This window comes from Gopherus flavomarginatus, chromosome 1 (genome assembly GCF_025201925.1).
Source record: "Gopherus flavomarginatus isolate rGopFla2 chromosome 1, rGopFla2.mat.asm, whole genome shotgun sequence".
In the NCBI taxonomy this organism is placed as follows: domain Eukaryota; kingdom Metazoa; phylum Chordata; order Testudines; family Testudinidae; genus Gopherus; species Gopherus flavomarginatus.
In genome coordinates this window covers 48,975,165-48,996,465 of record NC_066617.1, presented here as the reverse complement: position 1 = coordinate 48,996,465, position 21,301 = coordinate 48,975,165, and the positions used below count along the sequence as shown (strand labels likewise).

General features: G+C 41.8%; 1 protein-coding gene across 11 annotated transcripts in view; it reads right to left on the bottom strand.

The window, feature by feature from the left end:
* ANKRD7 (ankyrin repeat domain 7) overlaps window positions 1-21,301 on the bottom strand; it is a 195,886-nt gene that overhangs the window by 86,602 nt on the left and 87,983 nt on the right. For 6 of the 11 annotated variants that reach the window (XM_050935977.1, XM_050935980.1, XM_050935983.1 and 3 more), the window contains 6 exons: window positions 17,814-18,872; window positions 16,680-16,930; window positions 13,005-13,163; window positions 4,764-4,797; window positions 4,366-4,507; window positions 1,940-2,156 (listed from right to left, as the gene is read on the bottom strand). In XM_050935977.1, coding sequence (XP_050791934.1) covers window positions 1,940-2,156; window positions 4,366-4,507; window positions 4,764-4,797; window positions 13,005-13,163; window positions 16,680-16,930; window positions 17,814-18,872 — 1,862 coding nt within the window. The remainder of the gene's footprint in view (window positions 1-1,939; window positions 2,157-4,365; window positions 4,508-4,763; window positions 4,798-13,004; window positions 13,164-16,679; window positions 16,931-17,813; window positions 18,873-21,301) is intronic. The other 5 variants (XM_050935978.1, XM_050935979.1, XM_050935981.1 and 2 more) reach the window with 5 other exon arrangements.

Here is a 21,301-nt window from a genome sequence, read left to right as displayed (position 1 = left end):
TTCTTCGGTTCTACCATAACCCAGAACTGAACTAATAACTAACTTATACTTATCACCATAGGCATAATTTGACTTCTATATAATTGGAGAGGGGACAAAGACTGGTGGAGTGAGGCTTGGTGGGAGGGCTGGGGCTTGGTGGGGGTCTTTAGTTCTGGACAAGGCTGGGTGGGATAGGGATTCAAGTGCAAGGAAGGTGGCTCAATGAGGCAGGGGGCTCAGTGGGAGAGGTTCTGTGTGTGTGTGTGTGTGTGTGTGTGTGTGTGTGTGTGTGTGTGTGTGGAGGGAGGGGGGGTCCGAATGCAAGGGGGTTATGTGGACATGGGGGGCAGCTTCCCATACAGTGACCCTTTCTCCCTGTGACTGAGGAGTGATGTGGGCAGGAAGTGGGGGAGGGATACAGCGCTTCCTGGGGTGGGTCTGACCTGCCCCAGCTGCTCAAGGGGAAGAGGAAGCCCCAGTCTCCCCCGTCTCCCCCAGCAACTGAGCTAGGTGCAGAATTCCAATTCTCCCAAGAGTAATCCACTCTGTCAGTCACCTGGGCTGCACTCTGTGGAAGCAGCTGTGCTGCCTGGTTCTCCTGGGTCGCTGCTTTCCTGCCCTCCCCTTACAAAGATCATGAAGGTGAAACTTACCTGCTAGCAGAGAACACCTGGCTGAAACCCCTCAACATTCCTCTGTGCCCCCTTAGGGGGATGAGGGAGAGGGGACAAGCAGCAATGCCAGGCGCTCTGTGCCTGCTGGTCAGTTTCCCCACGTGGACTGTGCAGTGAATCAACAGAAGCTGATCTCTGTCCTCCCCGTATACAACCTACATGAGCAAACTGACTGGCAGGCACAGAGTGCCTTGTGTCGCTGCCCACCTCCTGCCCCCCAAAGTTTCTTCGCAGAGAGGAAGCAGGGCTAAGGGAGAAATCTGGATGCTTGCCTCATACATCGCCTCTGTGACATATTCAGTTTGGGGGGAGGGGGGGCAATGCTCCAGTAAGAACTGGAGAAAACCCAGACCTGAACAGACTGGAGTAGTTCATTTTTGTCTGGCACAGCGGCTGGAAGGAACTGAGGTGGTAGGGGGCACCTGTGCCCCCTTAGAAAGGCTTACCCTCAGAATGTTTGGAAACACTGAGGGGAAGGCTAGGAGACGGTGTGTGAGGACTAACAGACACTGCTTTGAGAAAGTTCTACTATTAGGCTCCACTAGGCAGTGCAATACTCATAAGTGGGAATAGCATAGCCACTCAAAGAACCCTCATTTTTCCATACTCTCTCCATCTCCTTTTTGTTTGCTGTCATTCTTTGGGGCAGGGATTGGTCACATTTGTCTGTAAAGCACTATGTGTACTCATAGTCCTATATAGAAAATGTCTAGGAAGTCCTAATTTTGTAAATAAGCAACTTGTTTCTGAAGATTGGAAAAACAACAGCCTGGAACAGACCTTACTGGGAAACTCTACCAGAAGCATATCACCACACAGTCTCTTTAATATAAGGTGTACACTGGATTGTTTATGGTTAGTGTGACAGAGGTTACAGGGGTAGGTCTCACCATGGCAGCCAAGAAGGGGGAAACTGTATGGTGCGAGATTTAGCTGAGCAAGAGATAGCAGAGGGAGGCAAAAGGGCAGCTTCAGCCCCAAGGAAATCAATCCCTCCCTTTCCACATTACAACAATTAGCTGAACAAAATATTGCATGGAGAATATCTGGTAGACTTTCCAGACAGAACTACTATCAAACAGTAAGTTTTTGACCAAACAATTTTGAGCTTGAGGCTGTAAAATGCTGAGAACTAGTCCAATCTAGCAAAGTATTTAAGAATGTGCACAACACTGAAATGCATGTTGATCGTCTCATTGACTTTAATTCCAGCATCCCTTTTGTTATTTGCATTTGGACAAAGTAACCTGGTAAAATGCTTATTAGAATTTAAGATTCCATACTTGAGACTGCTGACATCGCTTTCCCATTCCATTTTGTGGTGATCCAGCATGGATTTCAATTCTCTGGTCTCGTCCAATACTGTTTGTAGCTCTTTCTTTTCATTCTCCAGCTTTCTTACTTTTCCCAAGAGCTGTGTATAGCGGCCCTTTTCACGGTCTATTAATCGTTCATATCCATGAAGTAAGTTCTGAATTTTCAAGAGACTAATAGAATCTGCTTTGTGAAGAAAATCAATAATGTAAAGATATGTGCCCATTTCAATTTGCAAAAAATCAAAAGCACTTCTGATTGCTTTCATTTTCTATACTGTATCTGGAAACAAATGTAAATATCTCTTTCAGTATTATTCAATATAACAAACATAACAAATGCTTACATAATACTTGCTTTTAGATTTCATTTACATCCCTGACGAAGAAGAAATACTTTCTAAAAATACTTCTGTTCACTGTATAACTTATATAAAATATATAAACGATCATTTACATTAAAAGTGCAAAGTTAAAATTTTATTTTCATTTTTATTTCATTATGCGAAGTACGAACCAGATTATACACATACATACTCGGTGTGCATGTGTGTACATAAAACATTTTACACCTCCAGTGACTGTGAATGCATGATTTAAGTCCAGTTCAATAACTTTTATATACGACAAAATGCATGCTTTTACAGTGAGAAGGAGATTTTCAAAGGCATAAAGGGCACCTAACTGTCTTTTATGCCTGGGTGAATCTCTCCTTGTAATACTCTATTACTCGATAGGGAAATTTTGTGGCATGTTAAGTGGTCATTGCTTGTTTTAAGTAAAGATACTGTAGAGCAGAGGTCCTTAAACTGTGGTCCGCAGATAGTTCCCTCTGAGGTGCATGCCTTGGTGGCCACACACAAGAGAATGAAGGGCCACCCACCTGATTAGTGGAGCTGCACAGGCGTGGCTCCACTAATTAGGCGCCTGGACCCTGAGAAGATGCACATGTAAGATGAAGTGGTGGCCATGGGGGGAATAGGGGATAGGTGGGAGGGGACAGTGGGGTGAGAAGAGGGGAATTTGGGACGTGCAGAGCTGAGGCGGCCAAGAAAGAGGTGACTTTCCCCAGCTCCATGGCTGTGGCTCCTGGGGAGAGATGGCCCTCCTTCCCAGCCTCAGCTCTGTGGCTGCTGTGGCAGGGGAGAGCCCTCCCCTCCTTCCCAGCCTCAGCTCAGGGGCTGCCATGGCAGGGGAGAGAGGGCACATCCATCGCATTAGAAAGGTAAGACTACTAATATTAAAATATGAGTTGTGTGCTTTTATTTGTAGAACAAAAAAAGTTAAATATTATTACTTTTTTATATATAGCGCTTTTATCCAAAGTGCTTTACAATAGTTAGCTAATGGTATAAACAACATTTGGAAAGATCATTAAGTGGTCCGCCGAGACCCTCAGCAATTTTCAAGCGGTCCGCAGAAAAAAAGTTTGAGAACCACTGCTATAAAAACTATACAGTAAAGCTATATGACTTCTGTGCAAACTGGAGACAGATATTAAGTTTGATCTCTACTTCCTCTGACAAAGGTATTACAGAGGCCACATACCCAGCTGTGGGGATGAGATAAAGGAGCCCTCTGCTGCTGCAATACTGGATACCATTGTCTCTTTAAAGTGTCAACACTAATAGGTGACCCTTCTGTAGTGTCTGCTGCTTGTGGAAGCTAGACAAATAATGGGGAGAAAAGGAAAATATCTAGCTAAAGCTCAGCAAATATATAGAGAATGGGGAGGAGATTCTGTGGCGTCTTTGTAGATATGTCTCTACTGCAATTAAAACTCTGTAGCTCGCCCATGGCAGCTGATTCAGGCTTGCAGAGCGTGCGATAACAGGCAGTTTAACTGCGGTGTAGACATTCAGGCTTGGGCTGGAGCCCAGACTCTAGGGACAAGGTAGGAGGCTCCCAGAGCTCAGGTTGCAGCCTGAGCCCGAATGTTTAAACTGCAATTAAGAATCCCCTTAGCTTGAGTCCCCTGAGCCTGAGTTAGCTGGCATGGGCCAGTTGCAGGTTTTTAATTGCGTGTAGACGTACTCTAAGAGGCTATCTCCCTTAATACCTGTGCTGGGAATTTTCCCTTCCCCTGTTGTGTTTCTGGCTCTGGGGCTTTTAGAGACTCTTTAGAGGTGGAATAGGTTCTTTTAGCCAGTCTATGAGGGTTATCCTGACTTACTACCCTGACTGAATCAGTGCTTCAGACAGCCAGGGCTCTCAGGGAATGTATCCTTCTTTATGATCAAAGGAGACAATAAGTTTGGGAACAGATAGCTAGAAATACCTAGGATTTAAAAATTTGTGCTTGAATTTACAATAAGAATTCAAAGACACACAGGTGAAAAGCAGTAATGAATTGTAATCACTTGTCTTCAGTTGCTATTGAAACATAACTCTTCTACCTTTGCCATCCATACTAAGCTGTTCTATCAGCAACATAGCATCTCTGTAGGCTGAAGCAGGCAACTCTAAGTCCTCTGTAGCTGTATCAGAAGACTGTGTTAATTCATCAAAATCATCTGCAACATCCATCTGTTTGCCAATCTACATACAAGACATAATTTCATTAGTAAGAAATATTGTAAATTACCATACATTATAACAAAAACAATACTCATTTATTCAACTATTTCCCACACATTGTGGTCTCAAACATGATAGACTGTAAACTCGTCAGAGAAGGGATAGTGATTTACATATCTGGTGAAACACCATGCCCATTTATGAGTGCTTAAAAAGTGCTATATAAATGCTTAACATTTAAAGCAATATTTTTGTGTAGTAAGCTATTTTACAGTACCTTGTTCCTTTCATCTACTGTTTTGGCTCCAGGTCTAGAAAATAAAAATAAATTTTGATATTGGAAAACTGATGTTAAGATAGAAGTAAAATCGTATGTTTGTTCTGAAAATATTGATTTATTTATTTAGTAAATGTGAATTCTTTTACGGTCAATCCTGCATGAGATGTGGACAAGGACTCAGAGTACACAGATGAGTTACCATTAGAGCTGCTTAACACAGTGCTTTGTTACTCACAGTCCAACAAGATGAATAAACTGAGAGCAGTGGGTGGACTGGCAAGAACATTGCCCAGAATATGTTAAGTCATGAGGTACTAAGCAGCTGGCTGAGAAAGTAATACTATTTTCTTACATCTAGGCCTGGACACTGACACTTGCTCACATTGCTCAGAACTATGTACACTTCACTACACTCTGCAGTGGATGGCTCTCTGTATAGATGCTGAACACACATTGCATTCGTAACACTTGGGGTTTTGGTTCTTTCACTTCTTTTGGCATTAAGGAAAAAGCCTTTTATGGTCCAAGATAATTTTAAACCACTTATTTTGGATTCCCCATTCTCCACTAACAAAGTTTAATTTTAGTTATAGCTGTTGACAACCTAGAAAAGCAATCTAAACGAGTCTTGCAAATATATTTCATAAATGCAGAAACATAATCTTTATAGTGTGCCATAAAATGTAAATATGGTCTCAATAAGAAACTACAGGAACATTTTTTCAATGAACTTTGGATGTTGCAGACTATTACATACATAAAAAATGTTTAATTTTCTTAAAAGACTAAAAATTAAAGTTTCTGACATGACTTTTTTTTAAGCAGTGATAAACTTAATTTTTAATTACTCAGAAATGTACCTGAACTGAGTCACCATGTGATCTTATTGATATAACTGTTCTTCCCCTCCTCATCCTGTTCTTTCCCTCAATGATTTTGTTATTTCTATATTTTAGATTAGAGGTTCTCTAACTGTGGTCCATGGGTGACTGCTAGTCTGAAGTATGTGCTAGTGGTCTGTTACATGCTGCTAGCTCTTCCTTATTTCTAAAAATATACAGACAGCCAAAAATAGATTCTAATTCCCTAAATATATTTTTTTTCATAAGCAGTTAAGCAAAGTGAGCAGTCATGAGGTAAGAGGGATGGTCCTCTCATAGATCAGTAAGATAGGAAACAAAGGGTAGGAATAAATGGCCAGTTTTCACAATGGAGAGAGGTGAATAGCAGGGTCCCCCAAGGATCTGTACTTGGACCTGTTCTGTTCAACACATTCATAAATGATATGGAAAAAAGGTAAACAGTGAGGTAGCAAAGTTTGCAGACGATACTAACTTACTCAAGATAGTTAAGTCCAAAGCTGATTGTGAAGAGTTACAAAGGGATCTCACAAAATTGGGTGACTGGGCAAGAAATGACAGATGAAATTCAGTGTTGATAAATGCAAAATAATGCACATGGGAAACCTAATCCCAAGAATGCATACAAAATGATGGGGTCTAAATTAGTTGCTACCACTCAAGAACGAGATCTTGAAGTCATATTGGATAGTTCTCTGAAAACAACTGCTCAAAGTGCAGCAGCAGTTAAAAAAAGCTAATGATGTTAGGAATCATTAGGAAAGGGATACATAAGACAGAAAATATCATAAAGCCACTATATAAATCCATGCCACACCCACACCTTGAACACTGCATGTGATTCTGGTGGCCCCATCTCAAAAGAGATATATTAGAAATGCGAAAAGTAGAGAAATGGGCAACAAAAATGATTAGGGAGATTGAACAGCTTCCATATGAGGAGAGATTAAGAAGACTGGGACTGTTCAGCTTGGAAAAAAGATGACTAAGGGGGGATATTATAGAGGTATATAAAATCATGAATGGTGTGGAGAAAGTGAAAGTGTATTTACCCCTTCACATAACACACAAACCAGGAGTCACCCAATGAATTAACGGAAAGCAAGTTTAAAACAAACAAAAGGAAGTATTTCTCCACACAACACAGTCAAACTGTGGTACTCATTGACAGGGGATGCTGTGAAGGCCAAAAGTATAAATAGGTTCAAAAAAGAATTTGATAAATTCATGGAAGATATATCTATTAATGACTATTAGCCAAGATGGTCAGGGACGCAACCCCATGCTCTGAGAGTCTCTATACTTTTGATTGTCAGAAGCTGGGACTTTATGACAGGGGAGGGATCACTCAATAATTGCTTTGTTCTGCTCATTCCCCCGAAACATCTGGCAATGGCCACTGTCGGAAGACAGGATACTGGGCTAAGATGGATCATTGGTCTCACGCAGTATGGCCATTTATTTGTTGCAATTACCACAGTGTGTTAGGCATCTGTACAAAGAAAGAGATGCTCTAAACATTTGTAAGTAGAACAGCAGACAGATCCTGAGAAGTTTCTGTATTAAAATGTATTCCACACTATGAAAAACACTGAGAACTGTAATTTTAGATTACAAATTCTTTGGGTAGAGAGATGAGTATTTGTTTTGCGAAGTCCCTCGCAAAACAAATTCTAAGCTCTGTTGGTACTACAGTAGACACTCATTAGTAGCAACATATCAATGCCCTTTTGCTATCATAGAATCATAGGACTGGAAGGTACCTTGAGAGGTCATCTAGTCCAGTCCTCTGAACCCATGGCAGGGCTGAGTATTATCTAGAGCAACTCTGACAGGTGCTGGTCTAACCTGCTCTTAAAAAACTCTAACAATGGAGATTCTACAACGTCCCTGGGCAATTTAATCCAGTGATTAACTACCCTGACAGTTAGGAATTTTTTCCTAATGTCCAACCTAAACCTCCCTTGCTGCAATGTAAGCCCATTGCTTCTTATCCTACCCTAAGAGGTTAAGGACAACAGTTTTTTCTCCCTCCTGCTTGTAATAACCTTTTATGTACTTCAAAACTGTTATATCTCCTCTCAGTCTTCTCTTCTCCAGATGACATAAACCCAATTTTTTCAACCTTCCCTCCTAGGTCATGTTTTCTAGACCTTTAATCATTTTTGTTGCTGTTCTCTGGACTTTCTCCAATTTGTCCATATCTTTCCTGAAATGTGGCACCCAGACTAGACACAATACTCCCAATCAGTGCACAGTAGAGTGGAAGAATTACTTCTTGTGTCTTGCTTACAACATTCCTGCTAATAAATCCCAGAATGATAACTGCTTTTTTTTGCAGCAGTGTTACACTGTGGATTCATATTTAGCTTGTGATCAACTCTGATCCCCAGATCCCTTTCTGCAGTATGCTTTCCCATTTTATTTGTGTGTGACAGATTGTTCCTTCCCTATTTACTTCAGGCCATTTCTCTAGTGTGTCCAGATCCTTTTGAATTTTAATCCTATCCTCCAAAGCACTTGCAACTCCTCCTAGCTTGGTATCATCCGAAAACTTTATAAGTGTACTCTCTATGCCATTATCTAAATTATTGATGAATATATTGAAGAGAACCAGACCCAGAACTGCTCCCTGCAGTACTCCATTTGATATGCCTTTCCAGGTGGACTGTAAATCACTGATAACTACTCTCTGGGAATGATTTTCCAACCAGTTATGCACCCGCCTTACAGTAGCTCCATTTAGGTTGTAGTCCCCTAGTTTGTTTATGAGAAGGTCATGTAAGACAGTATCAAAAGCCTTACTAAAGTCAAGATATACCACATCTACTGCTTTGCCCAAGCCACAACACTTGTAACCCTGTCAAAGCTCTTAGGTTGGTCTGACATGCGAACTGTTACTTATCACCTTATTATCTTCTAGATGTTTGCAAATTGATTGGTTAATTATTTGTTCCATTATCTTTCTGGGTACTGAAGTTAAGCTGATTTGTCTGTAATTCCCTGGATTGTCCTTATTTCCCTTTCCCTATGCTGCTCCTAAGTGGTGGTTGCTGTTATGGGGAGTGTTTGACCAAAGGCATATGAAGAGTTAAGAGGGTTTTGGAAGAGATGTGGCAGCCACATTGTGTGTGTGGGAGTTGGGGTGTGTGTATGTGTGGGGGGGACCCCAAGTTTGGGGGGAATTGGGCAAGGGAACACTGTGTTTGGCAGGGGCTGCCCCCAGCTGGCAAAATGGCTGAGCAAGCCTGGCTGCCAGGGCCAGGCTGAGGATGCTCCCATTGGGAGGTTCGTGCTCCACCCTGGCAAGAGATGGATGGCTGGGGAGGGCACCGTGTACAGCCTCCAATGAGGGAGGGGAGGAGGAGCTGACTCCTAGCATGGACAGCAGAGACAGCAGAGAAGGAGACAAGTCAGTGCCCTGACCCCTCACTGCAAAACAGCATACCCACACCCTACTGTCAGCAACCGAGATGGAGGGGACAGCTCAGTGCCTGAGGAAGAGGGGGTGCATGGGTCTCCATGGCAAACTAGCAGACCCCCAACCCCACCAAGCCAGATGCTGAGGAAGGGAGAAAACATTCCAGATGTGCATCGGATGCTCCGTCAATCCCAGCTCCCTGCACCTCAAAATCCCGCTCTTCCAGATCTTCTCCCCAAACTCTCCCCCACACATGCTCTCCACGCAGGCTCTGTCAGGCAGGGCAAGTGGACAGGGATGTGTGCTCTGGAGCTTCATTGAAGGAGCAGGATCGCAAGGGGAGTGCAAAGATGCAGTTTGGGGAGGCAATGTCCGTACATGGCCCCCCAAACTCCGCCACTGGATGTGATATCATGGTACATGTGTTGCTTTATGCGACGGTTACGTTCCTGTTATCAAATGGACACAGTTGGGAAAGTGATCCCAGGGGAAACGTTGCTCATAAGAGGCAGTTGCTCTTACAAGGTGTTGCTGCAAACAAGTGTCTATTGTATTACTCATAGCTAAAGAATAACTTTGTCACTGAAGAGAATTACAGGGCAACCAAAAAAAAAAAAAAAAAAAAGGCAAAGAATGACTTTGACACCCTGTTAATTTTACCCATAAAAGCTTATGCCCAAATAAATCTGTTAGTCTTTAAGGTGCCACCGGACTCCTTGTTGTTTTTGTAGATACAGACTGCCACAGCTACCCTCTTATACTTGTATTGCAATGGGTAATATCACAATGAAACAATGGAAATCAGTGATCTTCTGATGTGGCGCTCTGCAACGAGGCAAAAATATTTGTGAGATACTGTCACTTATCTATGGAAGTACCAATCTGTCTCCCCTTTTCACCAGTTAGACAGCAAAGTTGAGAGCAAAGGAAGAACAGGAGAGCAGCACCACCCTAACCCAGGAGGGAAATGGGTAAGATATAAGAAAGAACAAACAACTATCACAAACAAATGCCAGTGAGTAACCTTTCTTTTCTTCTAAGTCCTTCTTCTGTCCTCTTCTAATATGCATTCAGGATATGTATTGAATGTTGAGACAGAACCCAAAGTTTACTTAACAGTGACACTTGAAGGACCCAGGCCCAACGGGAGAGCACTGGGATGCAGAGAAGCTCAACTCATATTGTTATATGAAGGAATGAGGAGACAACAAGGTTGTTATATGGCAGTCAGATAAAGTGACAATCCCAATATCAGAATGGCACTGAACCTCCTGATGGTGAGTAATAGCCAGCCTTCTTGTAAGCTAGACAGTATTTCTCAATGACTGGTCCATGAACCAGCGCTGGTCCCTGAGATCTCCCTGACACAGTTTAGGAAGGTAGCAAGCTGATCCCTGCTCTCTAAAAGGATGAGAAATATCTGAGCTAGAAGATACAAGTGCATACCTTTCTAACAATGGTAGTCTTTATTATCAATTCATCTCTATTGCAGCTATCAAAAAAGGCTAATGTCCACATCCACAAACACCATGTGGAGTTCTTTAAATGGGGAAAAGTAGTACCCTAACCACGCTCCAATCCTCCATGAAGGTGTCAAAAATGAAGGCTAGGTGGGTTCAGAAGCAAAGTCTTCTTTCCTTTTTTATTTTGCTTTTCCTCCTATACTCCTATCTTTTTTCCCTAAAAGAAAAATACTAAGGGCTGAGCTTCACCGTGGGAGATCGATCTTACTGCCCATAGATTCCTTCTGCAGCAACAATTCCATGTGTAACCCCTCACTCACCAATTAAATTGTTGCATCAACCCTTCTATGTATGTGCTGCAGTTGGAGTATACCCGGTCTACTCACCATACTCTGGGGTGTACCACCCATCCTTGCAGTGGGGATCAATTTAGCAGGTGAAGACCCGCTAAATTGACGGCAGAGAGCTCTCTGGTCCACCCCGGTACTCCAGTTCCCCAAGAAAATTAAGGTAAGTTGACGGGAGAGCATCTCCCATCGATGCAGTACAGTGAAGTCACTGCGGTAAGTCGACCTAAGCTACGTTGACTCCAGCTACGTTATTCGTGTAGCTGGAGTAACTTAACTTAGGTCGACTTACCCTGTAGTGAAGACAAGCCCTAAGCATTAAAAGAAGAGGAAAAGGGAAACAGAACAGTACTAAAATGAGGGCTATACATTTCTGAATAAAAGGAAGAAAAAGAACCTGGAGGGGAGGAAAGTTTTTAGAGGTAAGAGAGAGAGAGAGCTCTCAATTCATTTGTCTCTTTATTTCCTGGCATACTGCACACTTTTTGAGAAAATTATTATGGAAGGAATGGTGTATGCTCATGGTACTAGTGGACAACCAGCAAGATGGATGGATGGGGCATGTCAGACTACTGGAAGGTCAGCTGCTAAGTGCTCAAGTTAGCAACAGATCATGAAGGCTACCAAAAATTCTGCTATGATGTCACTGATAGTCAGACATGAATAAATAGATTTACTTTACTTTTTAGATAGCTCACTAATACTAAATTATTCTGAATGTCTGTATACTTGAACAACAAACTTGAACAAACAGTAGTATGCAGTGTTGTAGCCGTGTCAGTCCCAGGATATTAGAGAAACAAGGTGAGTGAAGTAATATCTTTTATTGGACCAACTTCTGTTGGTGAGAGAGAAGCTTTTGAGTTACAGAGCTCTTCCTCACGTCTGGGAAAGATACTCAGAGTGTCACAGCTAAATACAAGGATGAATAGATAATTTGGCATAAGGAATTAGAATATGTGCTAAGGGACCATTCAAGATGAAGTGGCCTATTAACACCCCTATAATCGTAAGACAAAAAGCAGGGATAGTGGGTTACAGATTGTTGTAGTAAGTCATGAGTCCAGTGTCTTTATTAATTTTTAGTGTCTAGCAAAGTTATGAATTTAAGCTGCCAGGCTCATCTGTCAAAAATGTTGTGCAGGTTTCCTTTGAGGATGACGACTGATCAGTCACTCTCTAGCTAACCTCTTTGTTAAAAGCGTTCACCCACAGGTGATATAATGTTTTTGTCATTTATCATTTCCCTGTGAGAGTTTATTTGAGAGCATAGTGATTGTATGGCTTCACCCACATAGTTATTGGGGCATTTAGTGCACTGGATGAGGCACACCAAGCACATTATTACTGAAAAATTGTTTACTTTCTCATTTTTACTATATAATTATAAAATAAATAGACTGAAATATAAGTATTGTACTTAAATTTCAGTGTATAGTATATAGAGCTGAATAAACAAGTCATTGCCTGTATGAAATTTTAGTTTGTATTGACTTCAAGAAACACTGCCTTATAGTATGTGCTAACGACTTATGCTGAACTATCTGTCCTTGTACTTAGCTGTGACAGTGAGTATCTTTCCAAAACCTAAGGGAAAAAAAACCTCTCTCTCACCAACAGAAGTTGGTCCAATAAAAGATATTACCTCATCCAACTTGTTTCTCTAAAATAGAACCTCAGAGTTAGGCACATCAGAGTTATGAATTGACACCTCTTTTGGAAATGGAAGTACGCAATCAAGTATCAAAGGGAAAAAAAATCAAATATTGTACAGTACTGTGTTAAATGTAAACTACAAAAAAAGGGAGAAGTTTAGAAAAAGATGTGACAAAGTAAGGAAACTGTTTCTATGCTTGTTTCATTTCAATTAAGATGGTTAAAAACAGCATTTTTCTACTGCATAGTAAAGTTTCAAAGCTGTATTCAGTCAATGTTCAGTTATAAACCTTTGGAAGAACAACCATAACATTTTGTTGAGTTATGAACATTTCAGAGTTATGAAACACCTCCATTCCCAAGGTGTTCGTAATGCCGAAGTTCTACTGTAGTACTTATTTTTAGTGTCAGTTCTCAAGCTAATTTCTGCCTTAAATAAGTTATATTTCTAAAAGTCTTAAATGAGAAATATAGTATTGTTATATCTGTACCTTTCTTCATCCTGAGATGTTTCACTCAAAGTGCTATCATCCAGTACTTGGAATTGATTTCCATTGGTAGAATTCATCTGCTGATTACCTCTCTGTTTTGAAATCCGCTTTTTGTTTTCATTTTTCTTTACATCCTTCACATTCAAGGCAGAATTACTACTTTCATCAGGAACAAAGAAAAAAAATCCAGTACTTAAGTATCTTTAAATAAAATACTTTGTAACAGAGACAAATTAAAAAATAACATAGAAGACAATACCCAGGAACATTGAAGCACTTAAAAGAAAAATGTCTTTGTCATAAACAGATAGCTAAGGGTTAATGTCTCTTTCACCTATAAAAGGGTTAACAAACAGTGACCTAAAACACCTGACCAGAGGACCAATCAGAAAACAGGATTTTTCAAATCTGGGTGGAGGGAAGTTTTGGGTGCGAGTTCTTTGTCTTTGTCTTGGGTCTGACCCTCTCGGCTCTGACAGTGATTTTTTCTATCTCCAGCTTTCTAATCTTCTGTTTCCAAGTTGTAAGTACAATAATAGTAAGACAATAGGTTTATATTGTTTTCTTTTGTATGTACATGTGTGTAGTTGCTGCAATGTGTTAAATTGTATTCTTTTTGGATAAGGCTGTTTATTCATTTTTTTCTTTTAAGCAAATGAGGTATTTGTCACCTTAACACAGAGAGACCATTTTTATGTCCTTTTCTTTCTTTTTATATAAAGCTTTCTTTTTAAGACCTGTTTGAGTTTTTTCCACTGGTTAAAGCTAAGGGACGAAGGGAGAGGGAAATCTCTTTGTGTTAGATTTACTAGCCTGACTTTGCATACCCTCTGGGTAAAGGGAGAGATTAGTCCTCTCGGTACTTGTGTTTCCAGGACTGGAAGCAGGGAATCTCCTAGGGTCGTCCAGGAAGGGGAGCCTGGGAGGAAGTAACAAGGAAACAAGGGGAGGCGGTTATTTCCCTTTGTTGTGAGACTCAAGGCATCAGAGTCTAGGGGTCCCCCAGGGAAGGTTTTGGGGAGACCACAGTGAGCTAGGCACTGTATAAATCCCTGGCTGGTGGCAGCGTTATCAGGTCCAAGCTGGTAACTAAGCTTGGAGGTTTTCATGCTAACACCCGTATTTTGGACGCTAAGGTCCAGATCTGGGAAAAAATGTTATGACAGTCTTCTACGATAAAAGTCCTGAAACTGATTCCACCAAATAGTGAAGGACACACCAACAGTCTAAGCACAAATTTTCCTCCACACATAACATGTTGCCATATGCATTAGAATTCCTGGGTCAGATTCAGCCCAGCAGGAGTAAATGTCACTCTTCTGTGCCCATGGAAGCAGATGCTCTGGAATGGGGATTCACCTTGACGGGCAGGTGGCATTATTGCAGCTCTTCATCATGAAAAAAGCTGCTTTAAAAACCTGAAAGATTCACTGAATCAGTACATCTCCCAGCTGATTTACCTCCACCTTTCCTTGACCAGCCAAATCTACTATGATGACTGTTCTTGATGGCTCTAGTTCTCCTCCAGAACAGAGATTGTAGGTGTTTTGCACCATTATGTCCACCTACTCCACTGGTGAACTTTCTACTGCTGACAAGCAGCTCATGTTCCACCAATAAGTAAATCTAGTCCTTTCTAGTCAAAGTGAAACAGAGAGAACCACTCTATTATAACAGTGTCTGAAGGGAATGGTTAAAATACTTCTCTTGACAAAAATGAATTTTCAAATTTCATACATTTTCCTGTGTTTCAATGTTTTATAGTGTGTTTATAACACCCTTGAACTCTCTTCTAGACCTAAGGGGTTTAATATTGCCAGGTGCTGAGCACTCTGGCCCTGACTGCTTTAAGTTAAGTGCTTTAAGCAGTGCTTGAGTAGTCCCAATGGGACTACTCACATGCTTTAATTTAAGCATAGTTTGCTGGAAAAGACTCAGCAACTTGCAGGCTCAAACCCACAAAGTGCTCTTATTTACCGTTTGGGCAATTCCAAGAACTACTTATCTGCAATTTGATCAACTTGGTAACAATTTTCTGAGATATCTGTACAGGCAAGGAATAGTGATGGAATTCTTTATACAGACATAAATGTGACTCTTACTAATCCATTTCTTTAACTAAAGTTAAGTTGAAATAGAATGGAAAACTGTAAATTTCCATCTATTTATAGAAAATAAATTCATGTCATAAATATTTTTTAGATCACTAAAATACACCTTTGTCTTCAAATATAAGCAGTGTTTAGTTTCTACAAATTACTCTTTTAATCAATCAATCTACTGTGGTTATTTTTAATTCTCTTATTAATTATATGTAATGTAACAAAAATACTTTATATTTTCACTCTACATCCTGCCTTGTCTAAACCCTTACTCCAGAGATGGACAAATGTTTTGATAGATGGGATATAAGGTGGATAGCCTCTGATCCTTGTTAGTTGTCACTGTGGCCTGACTTTCATGGATGCACAAGTGCACAGAGAAGCATAAAAGCCCCCTTATTCCCTTGCACCACCTACCAGGATCATAGGTAGCAGTAGAGAGAAGACAACACAGCCTCCACAGTGCTCATCCTTTGCATCCCAACATAAATGAAAGACAGTAGGAGATACAGAACAGAGAGCAGGCAGAGCACTGGCTTCACCCACAACAAACCAGCTAACATAGCTATCCTGGTGCAACCGGTGGAAATACACTGTGCTAGCACAAACTTGGTACAGGGTACTTATTAAAGCAAGGGGGAACCCAAAAAGCAGACTGTGTCTCACTGTGCCTCCCTGTCTGCTCCAGGGACTGTGCAACAACTGAGTTACAGTGTTCGTTCTGGTCTGCTCTAGAGGGAAACCAACAACTTGCTACTTCTTGCTCAGGGCAAAAGAATCACTGTGCCTTAAATGGGGAGAAAAGAAGAAAGGTGATGAGGACCAGTGTTTGCCTACACTCTCAACTGAGTTCAGCAGTAAACGAAAAAAGTGACTAAAAGGTTAGGTTGCAGTTAAGAAAACCTTGCTGCCACTAAGCAGCAAAATTAAAAGGAACTGGTCATGCGTGATGGCAAGCCAAGCTTTGTCCATCTGCACACTATTCCAACTCTGGGTAACTCGTTAAAAGTATCATCTTTCCCCTTATTTCTGCGAAACACACATGAATAGAATGACAATGAAATCGATAAATTTACTGATCATAAAAGAGACAACTTCCACCCAACCAGAAAAGGAAAAAATTAAACTGTGAGCCACTGTCTCTCTATAGCTAAATCTGCAACCAGTTTCCACAATCCCATCATATTTTTGCCCATCTAATTTTGGTTTTGAAAATGTATTTGGCCTGAATATTGATACTGAAGTCAATGAGAACTTTTAGATGGTTCAACATTTTTTAAAAACCAGATAATTTAGGGTCTTAAATCTATTTTAGGCACCTAACTTTTGGCAACCTTTTTTTTTAAATCTTGGTCAATGTGTTCATTTGGTCAATGGGCTGTGCACAAATTATGTCCTTAACTATTTTTAGGAAGGAAGGTAAATTTAGTGTCACTTGTAAGCAAGCACAATGTGTACCCCAAGTTTTCACAAGTGGAAGACTATTTCATTAAGCTACAGAATTAAAAATACTTAAGACAATTAGGTTTACATGCAAATAAATGAAGTTTATTATTTATTTTTACTATCTTACCCCTTCAAAGGTATTTGAATGAACTTTGCTCTTTCCTTAGAAGAAATACTGTTCTTCATGTGTTTTTCTTCTTCTGTGGTTTCTCCACTTTCTACTGTTGAATATTGGTTCCCTTTTATAGTAAGTTTCTGTTTCATTTGCTGATTAATACCATTTCCAGCCAATATTTGCATATGTGACTTATAAGCATCTTCTCTTTTCTCCATTGCCAACATTTCCCCACATTTTTGCTTTCTCTTTTCCTCTTCTACCTAGGATAAGAAAGTTTGACACTCAACATTTTTGTCATCGTTTTCTTGAATTAATAAAGAGGTTCTCTCCCCCAGAAGGTACACTAAATTGTATTCCTATGATTCACATAAAGGAACTAAAAAGTGTTTTTAATTTTAAAGAACTACACTTGCATAATATTCCACTACACAGGGTAGCAATTGAGTGGGAATACCTTTCACTCTTGGAGGGAAAAAATGAATTCACTCACTACTAAGAAGTTTAATACAAACATACACTTTAAAACTGAAATACAATTTACATCTCAAAACATGAAGTAATGAAGAGTGTAACTGTATTAATGACAGGAAGTTAGAAGGAACGAATAGTGTTTGTTATGTAGACATAATAGATATGATTAACAGAAATGTGTAGACAATTCTTTTTGAATGAAAAACACCTAATCAAAGAATGGTTTCACTGCAAACTGAAGAGTTTCAGCAAAGGGCAATGAAAGATACACATGCACAGAATAGAGCAGATGCAAAGATTAGTCAATACCCTGTTCAGAAGCTATTTTCATTCTTTGGTTCAAAGTGAGAACTGATGTAAATGTGTGCATTTCCTTTGAAGTCAATGGCCACTACTTACACTAGAACTGAATGTAGTCCTTTATGTTTGAATTGTAGACTACTATTAAGAACAACCAAATTTTAGATTTTTTAAATCTTCTAAACCACATAATGGAAGAAACGAAGATTCTCTCCACCTGCCTCTCTCTAGAGATATGAAATATATTTGCATTGCACAAAAAGCCAATTTGCACAAGAAACCTTTCTGAAATGATGAATAGCTGAAGTGAACAGGATGGTTGATGTGGAGCAAAGATCAATGAAAATGAAGCAGCAGCAGGTGAACCTCTACCTCTTTTTGTAGTTGTACTTTCTCTTTCTCCAAAGCCAGGAATACTATCTGCAGCATTCCTACCTCATTCTTAAATCTTTCCATATCTTGTTCCAGTTCTTCATCCAACGGTCTTTTCAAAGTTTCATCATAAGATTGTCGAGAGTTTCCCAAATTACTTTCAATTTCAGTATTACTAGTTTTAGGATTGCCAACAAAGCAGTCTTTGGGAATATTATCATTAAAATAGCGTGAATCTTTTCCACGTTCGGTTTTTGCTATAGCAAGAAGTGTGTTTTTATCATCTGTAGAAACAGGTCTCACAACATCTGGAATATTAGCTCTTTTCTCCAAAATGCTTTCTTTCAAACTATGTTTTAGTGAATAGCCAGGACTATTCTCTAAATTTGAAATATTTCCATTCACATTTTCTTCTATTTCCATAGCAGCTATTTGGTCTTCCCTCCCTTTGTTTACAGCTTCTTTTTTGCTTTCTGCATTGTTAGTAAAACCCTCTTCATTTACATTCCATATATGTTCAATACACGGTTTGTTATTTTCACATAGCCTGACACTATACTGATTGGGATGCTCATGAGAACTGGAATTTAAAGCATAGGAAATTACGTTTTCATTGCTGGATTCCTTCTGTTCAGGCACAGAGCACAGGTCCATAAATTCACTTCTTCCTTCTATTCTACTGGTGGGTTTTGTCAAATTATGTGGTGCTTCGTGAATGCTCTCCAATTCTTCACTGAAGCCATCTTGTAATGTCTCTTCCATGAGCATAGTTTTTTGAAATTCATTACCAGTAATTTCACCAAACATTTGCTTCAGCTCTGCTGTAATGCTTTTAAAATTTGTTTTCACTTCCCTTTTCTCATTTTCAACCCACATTCTCTCATATCTTTCTTCCCAAAGTTTTGGATTTAATTGCACAATATCATCATGTGAGTCCTCATTTTGTTTTAGTGGCTCAGTTTTCATTTCTGGACGTGGAAATGAAATTTCTGTTTTGTCAGTCTGATTATCAGATGCTGTTTTTTCTGTCAAGTTGGTTGTGTCTAATACGTGTTTATCCTTAAGAAGGCAGGTATGGAGAAGAAAAATTAGTAAAAGAATAGCAGTTACAATTAGTCTAGTAAGCTTATGTTGCCAACTTGTCCAAATTCCAAGGGGAGTAGTGGGGGCAAAAGACATATCTGGCTTTAAGATTAAGCTTGATAAGTTTATGGAAGGGATGGTATGATGGGAGAGCCTAATTTTGGCAATTGATTTTTAATTATCGCCAGATAAGTATGCCCAGTGGTTGGTGATGGGATGTTGGATGGGATGGGATCTGAGTTACTGCAGAGAATTCTTTTCTGAGTGCTGGCTGGTGAGTCTTGCCCACATGCTCAGGGTTTAGCTGATCGCCATATTTGGGGTCGGGAAAAGACGGTTACTCACCTTTGTAACTGTTGTTCTTCGAGATGTGTTGCTCATATCCATTCCAGTTAGGTGTACGCGCCGCGCGTGCACATTCGTCGGAAAACTTTTACCCTAGCAACTCAGTGGGCCGGCAGGTCGCCCCCTAGAGTGGCGCCACCATGGCGCTCGATATATACCTCTGCCGGCCCACCCGCTCCTCAGTTCCTTCTTGCCGGCTACTCCGACAGTGGGGAAGGAGGGCGGGTGTGGAATGGATATGAGCAACACATCTCGAAGAACAACAGTTACAAAGGTGAGTAACCGTCTTTTCTTCTTCGAGTGATTGCTCATATCCATTCCAGTTAGGTGAATCCCAAGCCTTACGTAGGCGGTGGGGTCGGAGTGAAATGCGGCAGAATGAAAACTGCCGAGTCAGAGGCCACAGCCTCTCTTGACTGTTGAACCAGGGCATACTGCGAAGCAAAGGTATGGACCGAGGACCAATGGAGCTTCGCGACAGATCTCGTGGGTAGGTACACGAGCCAGCAAGGCGGCAGACGAAGCCTGAGCCCTGGTAGACTGCATGGTGATGTGGCTTGGTGAAATATGAGCCAAATCATAACAAGTGGGGATGTCCGCCATCACCCAAGATGAGATCCTCTGAGAGGAAAACAAGCAAGCCCTTCCTTTGGCCCGCTACCGCGACAGAGCCGGGGCACCTTAGGAGATGGGTCTGTCAGCACAATATAAATGCGAGCCCTCCACAGATGCCCAAGGAGTGCAATGGTTATGCCCATTGCGTTGAGCTGTGGGTAACATGAAAGGCCGAAACCCCTTAGGGAGGAGACGTAACAGCTACGAGGAAAGCTGTCGTGCAGGACAGGCATAGCAGAGGGCCAGTCGTGAAAGGCTCGACTGAGGGAGACATAAGTCTGGTTAAAACGAGGCTGAGCTCCCAGGTCGGGGCTGGGCGGTGCACCCGAGGGTGCGAGCGCTCCAAGCCCTTGAGGGACCTCGAACCCATAGATCGTGAGAACAGGGAACGGCCACCTTAGCCTGCTGGGAGGTAGAGAGGCTGCTAAGTGTATCCTCAGCAATGATACTGTCAGGCCCTGCCGCTGAAGGCCAGAGGCAGGCCAAATAGAGGGGATCGAGACCTCAAGAGGAGCAAGATCGAGCGTATTGCAGCCGTAGAAGAAACACTTCCACCTGGCCCTGACCGTTGACCAGGTGGAAGGCTGCCCGTCACCCCGACTCAGGTACGCAGCAGCCACACCGTGAGGTAAACCAGCTGCAGGACCGAGCGACAAAGCCCGTTGTCGCCCTGAGTGATGAGGTCTGGGTGGGGTGGAAGGGTAATTAGGTCTGTTACTGACAGGCCGAGCAACATGGTAAATCAGTGCTGCCTGGACCACTCTGGAGTGATCATGACGATGCACGCTCTGCCCCTGCGGAGTTTGAGCAGGACCTAGCGGACCAGAGGGAACAGTGGGAAGGCATAATGCAATTGGCCTCTCCACGGCATCAGGAATGCGTCCAAGATCGATCCTGCGGAGAGACCTCGGAAGGAGCAGAACATCTGACATTTCCTGCTCTCGCAGTGAGCGAAGAGGTCTGTGTGAGGAAACATCTCAACTTCTGGAAAGCCGAACGCCTCACATGGGGCAGAGTGATCGCTCGTAAGACCAGAAAGACTTGCTGAGGCAAAGCGTTAAGACGTTCCGAACGCTTGGGAGAAAGGACGTCGCCATCTCCATCGAATGGGCCATGCAAAAGACCCGGAAATGGATGGCCTCCTGACAAAAAAGGGGGGGGGGGCAATGTCCCTCCCCGGATACTCATGAAGCACATGGCCGTTGTGTTGGCCGTAAACACCGAGATACAACGGCCTCGCAGCTGCCGCCGGAACCCCTGGCACGCCAGGCGGACTACTCTCATTTTTGGGGCATTGATGTGGAATGCCAGCTCCCAAGAAGACCAAAGGCCTTAAGCCCGGGGGTGACCATGAGCACTCGAGCAGAGAGATGACGCGTCCGTCGTCCGGGCAGTGAGGGCTGGGGCGGATGAAACCGCATCCCTGCCCACATCAGGGAGGGAGG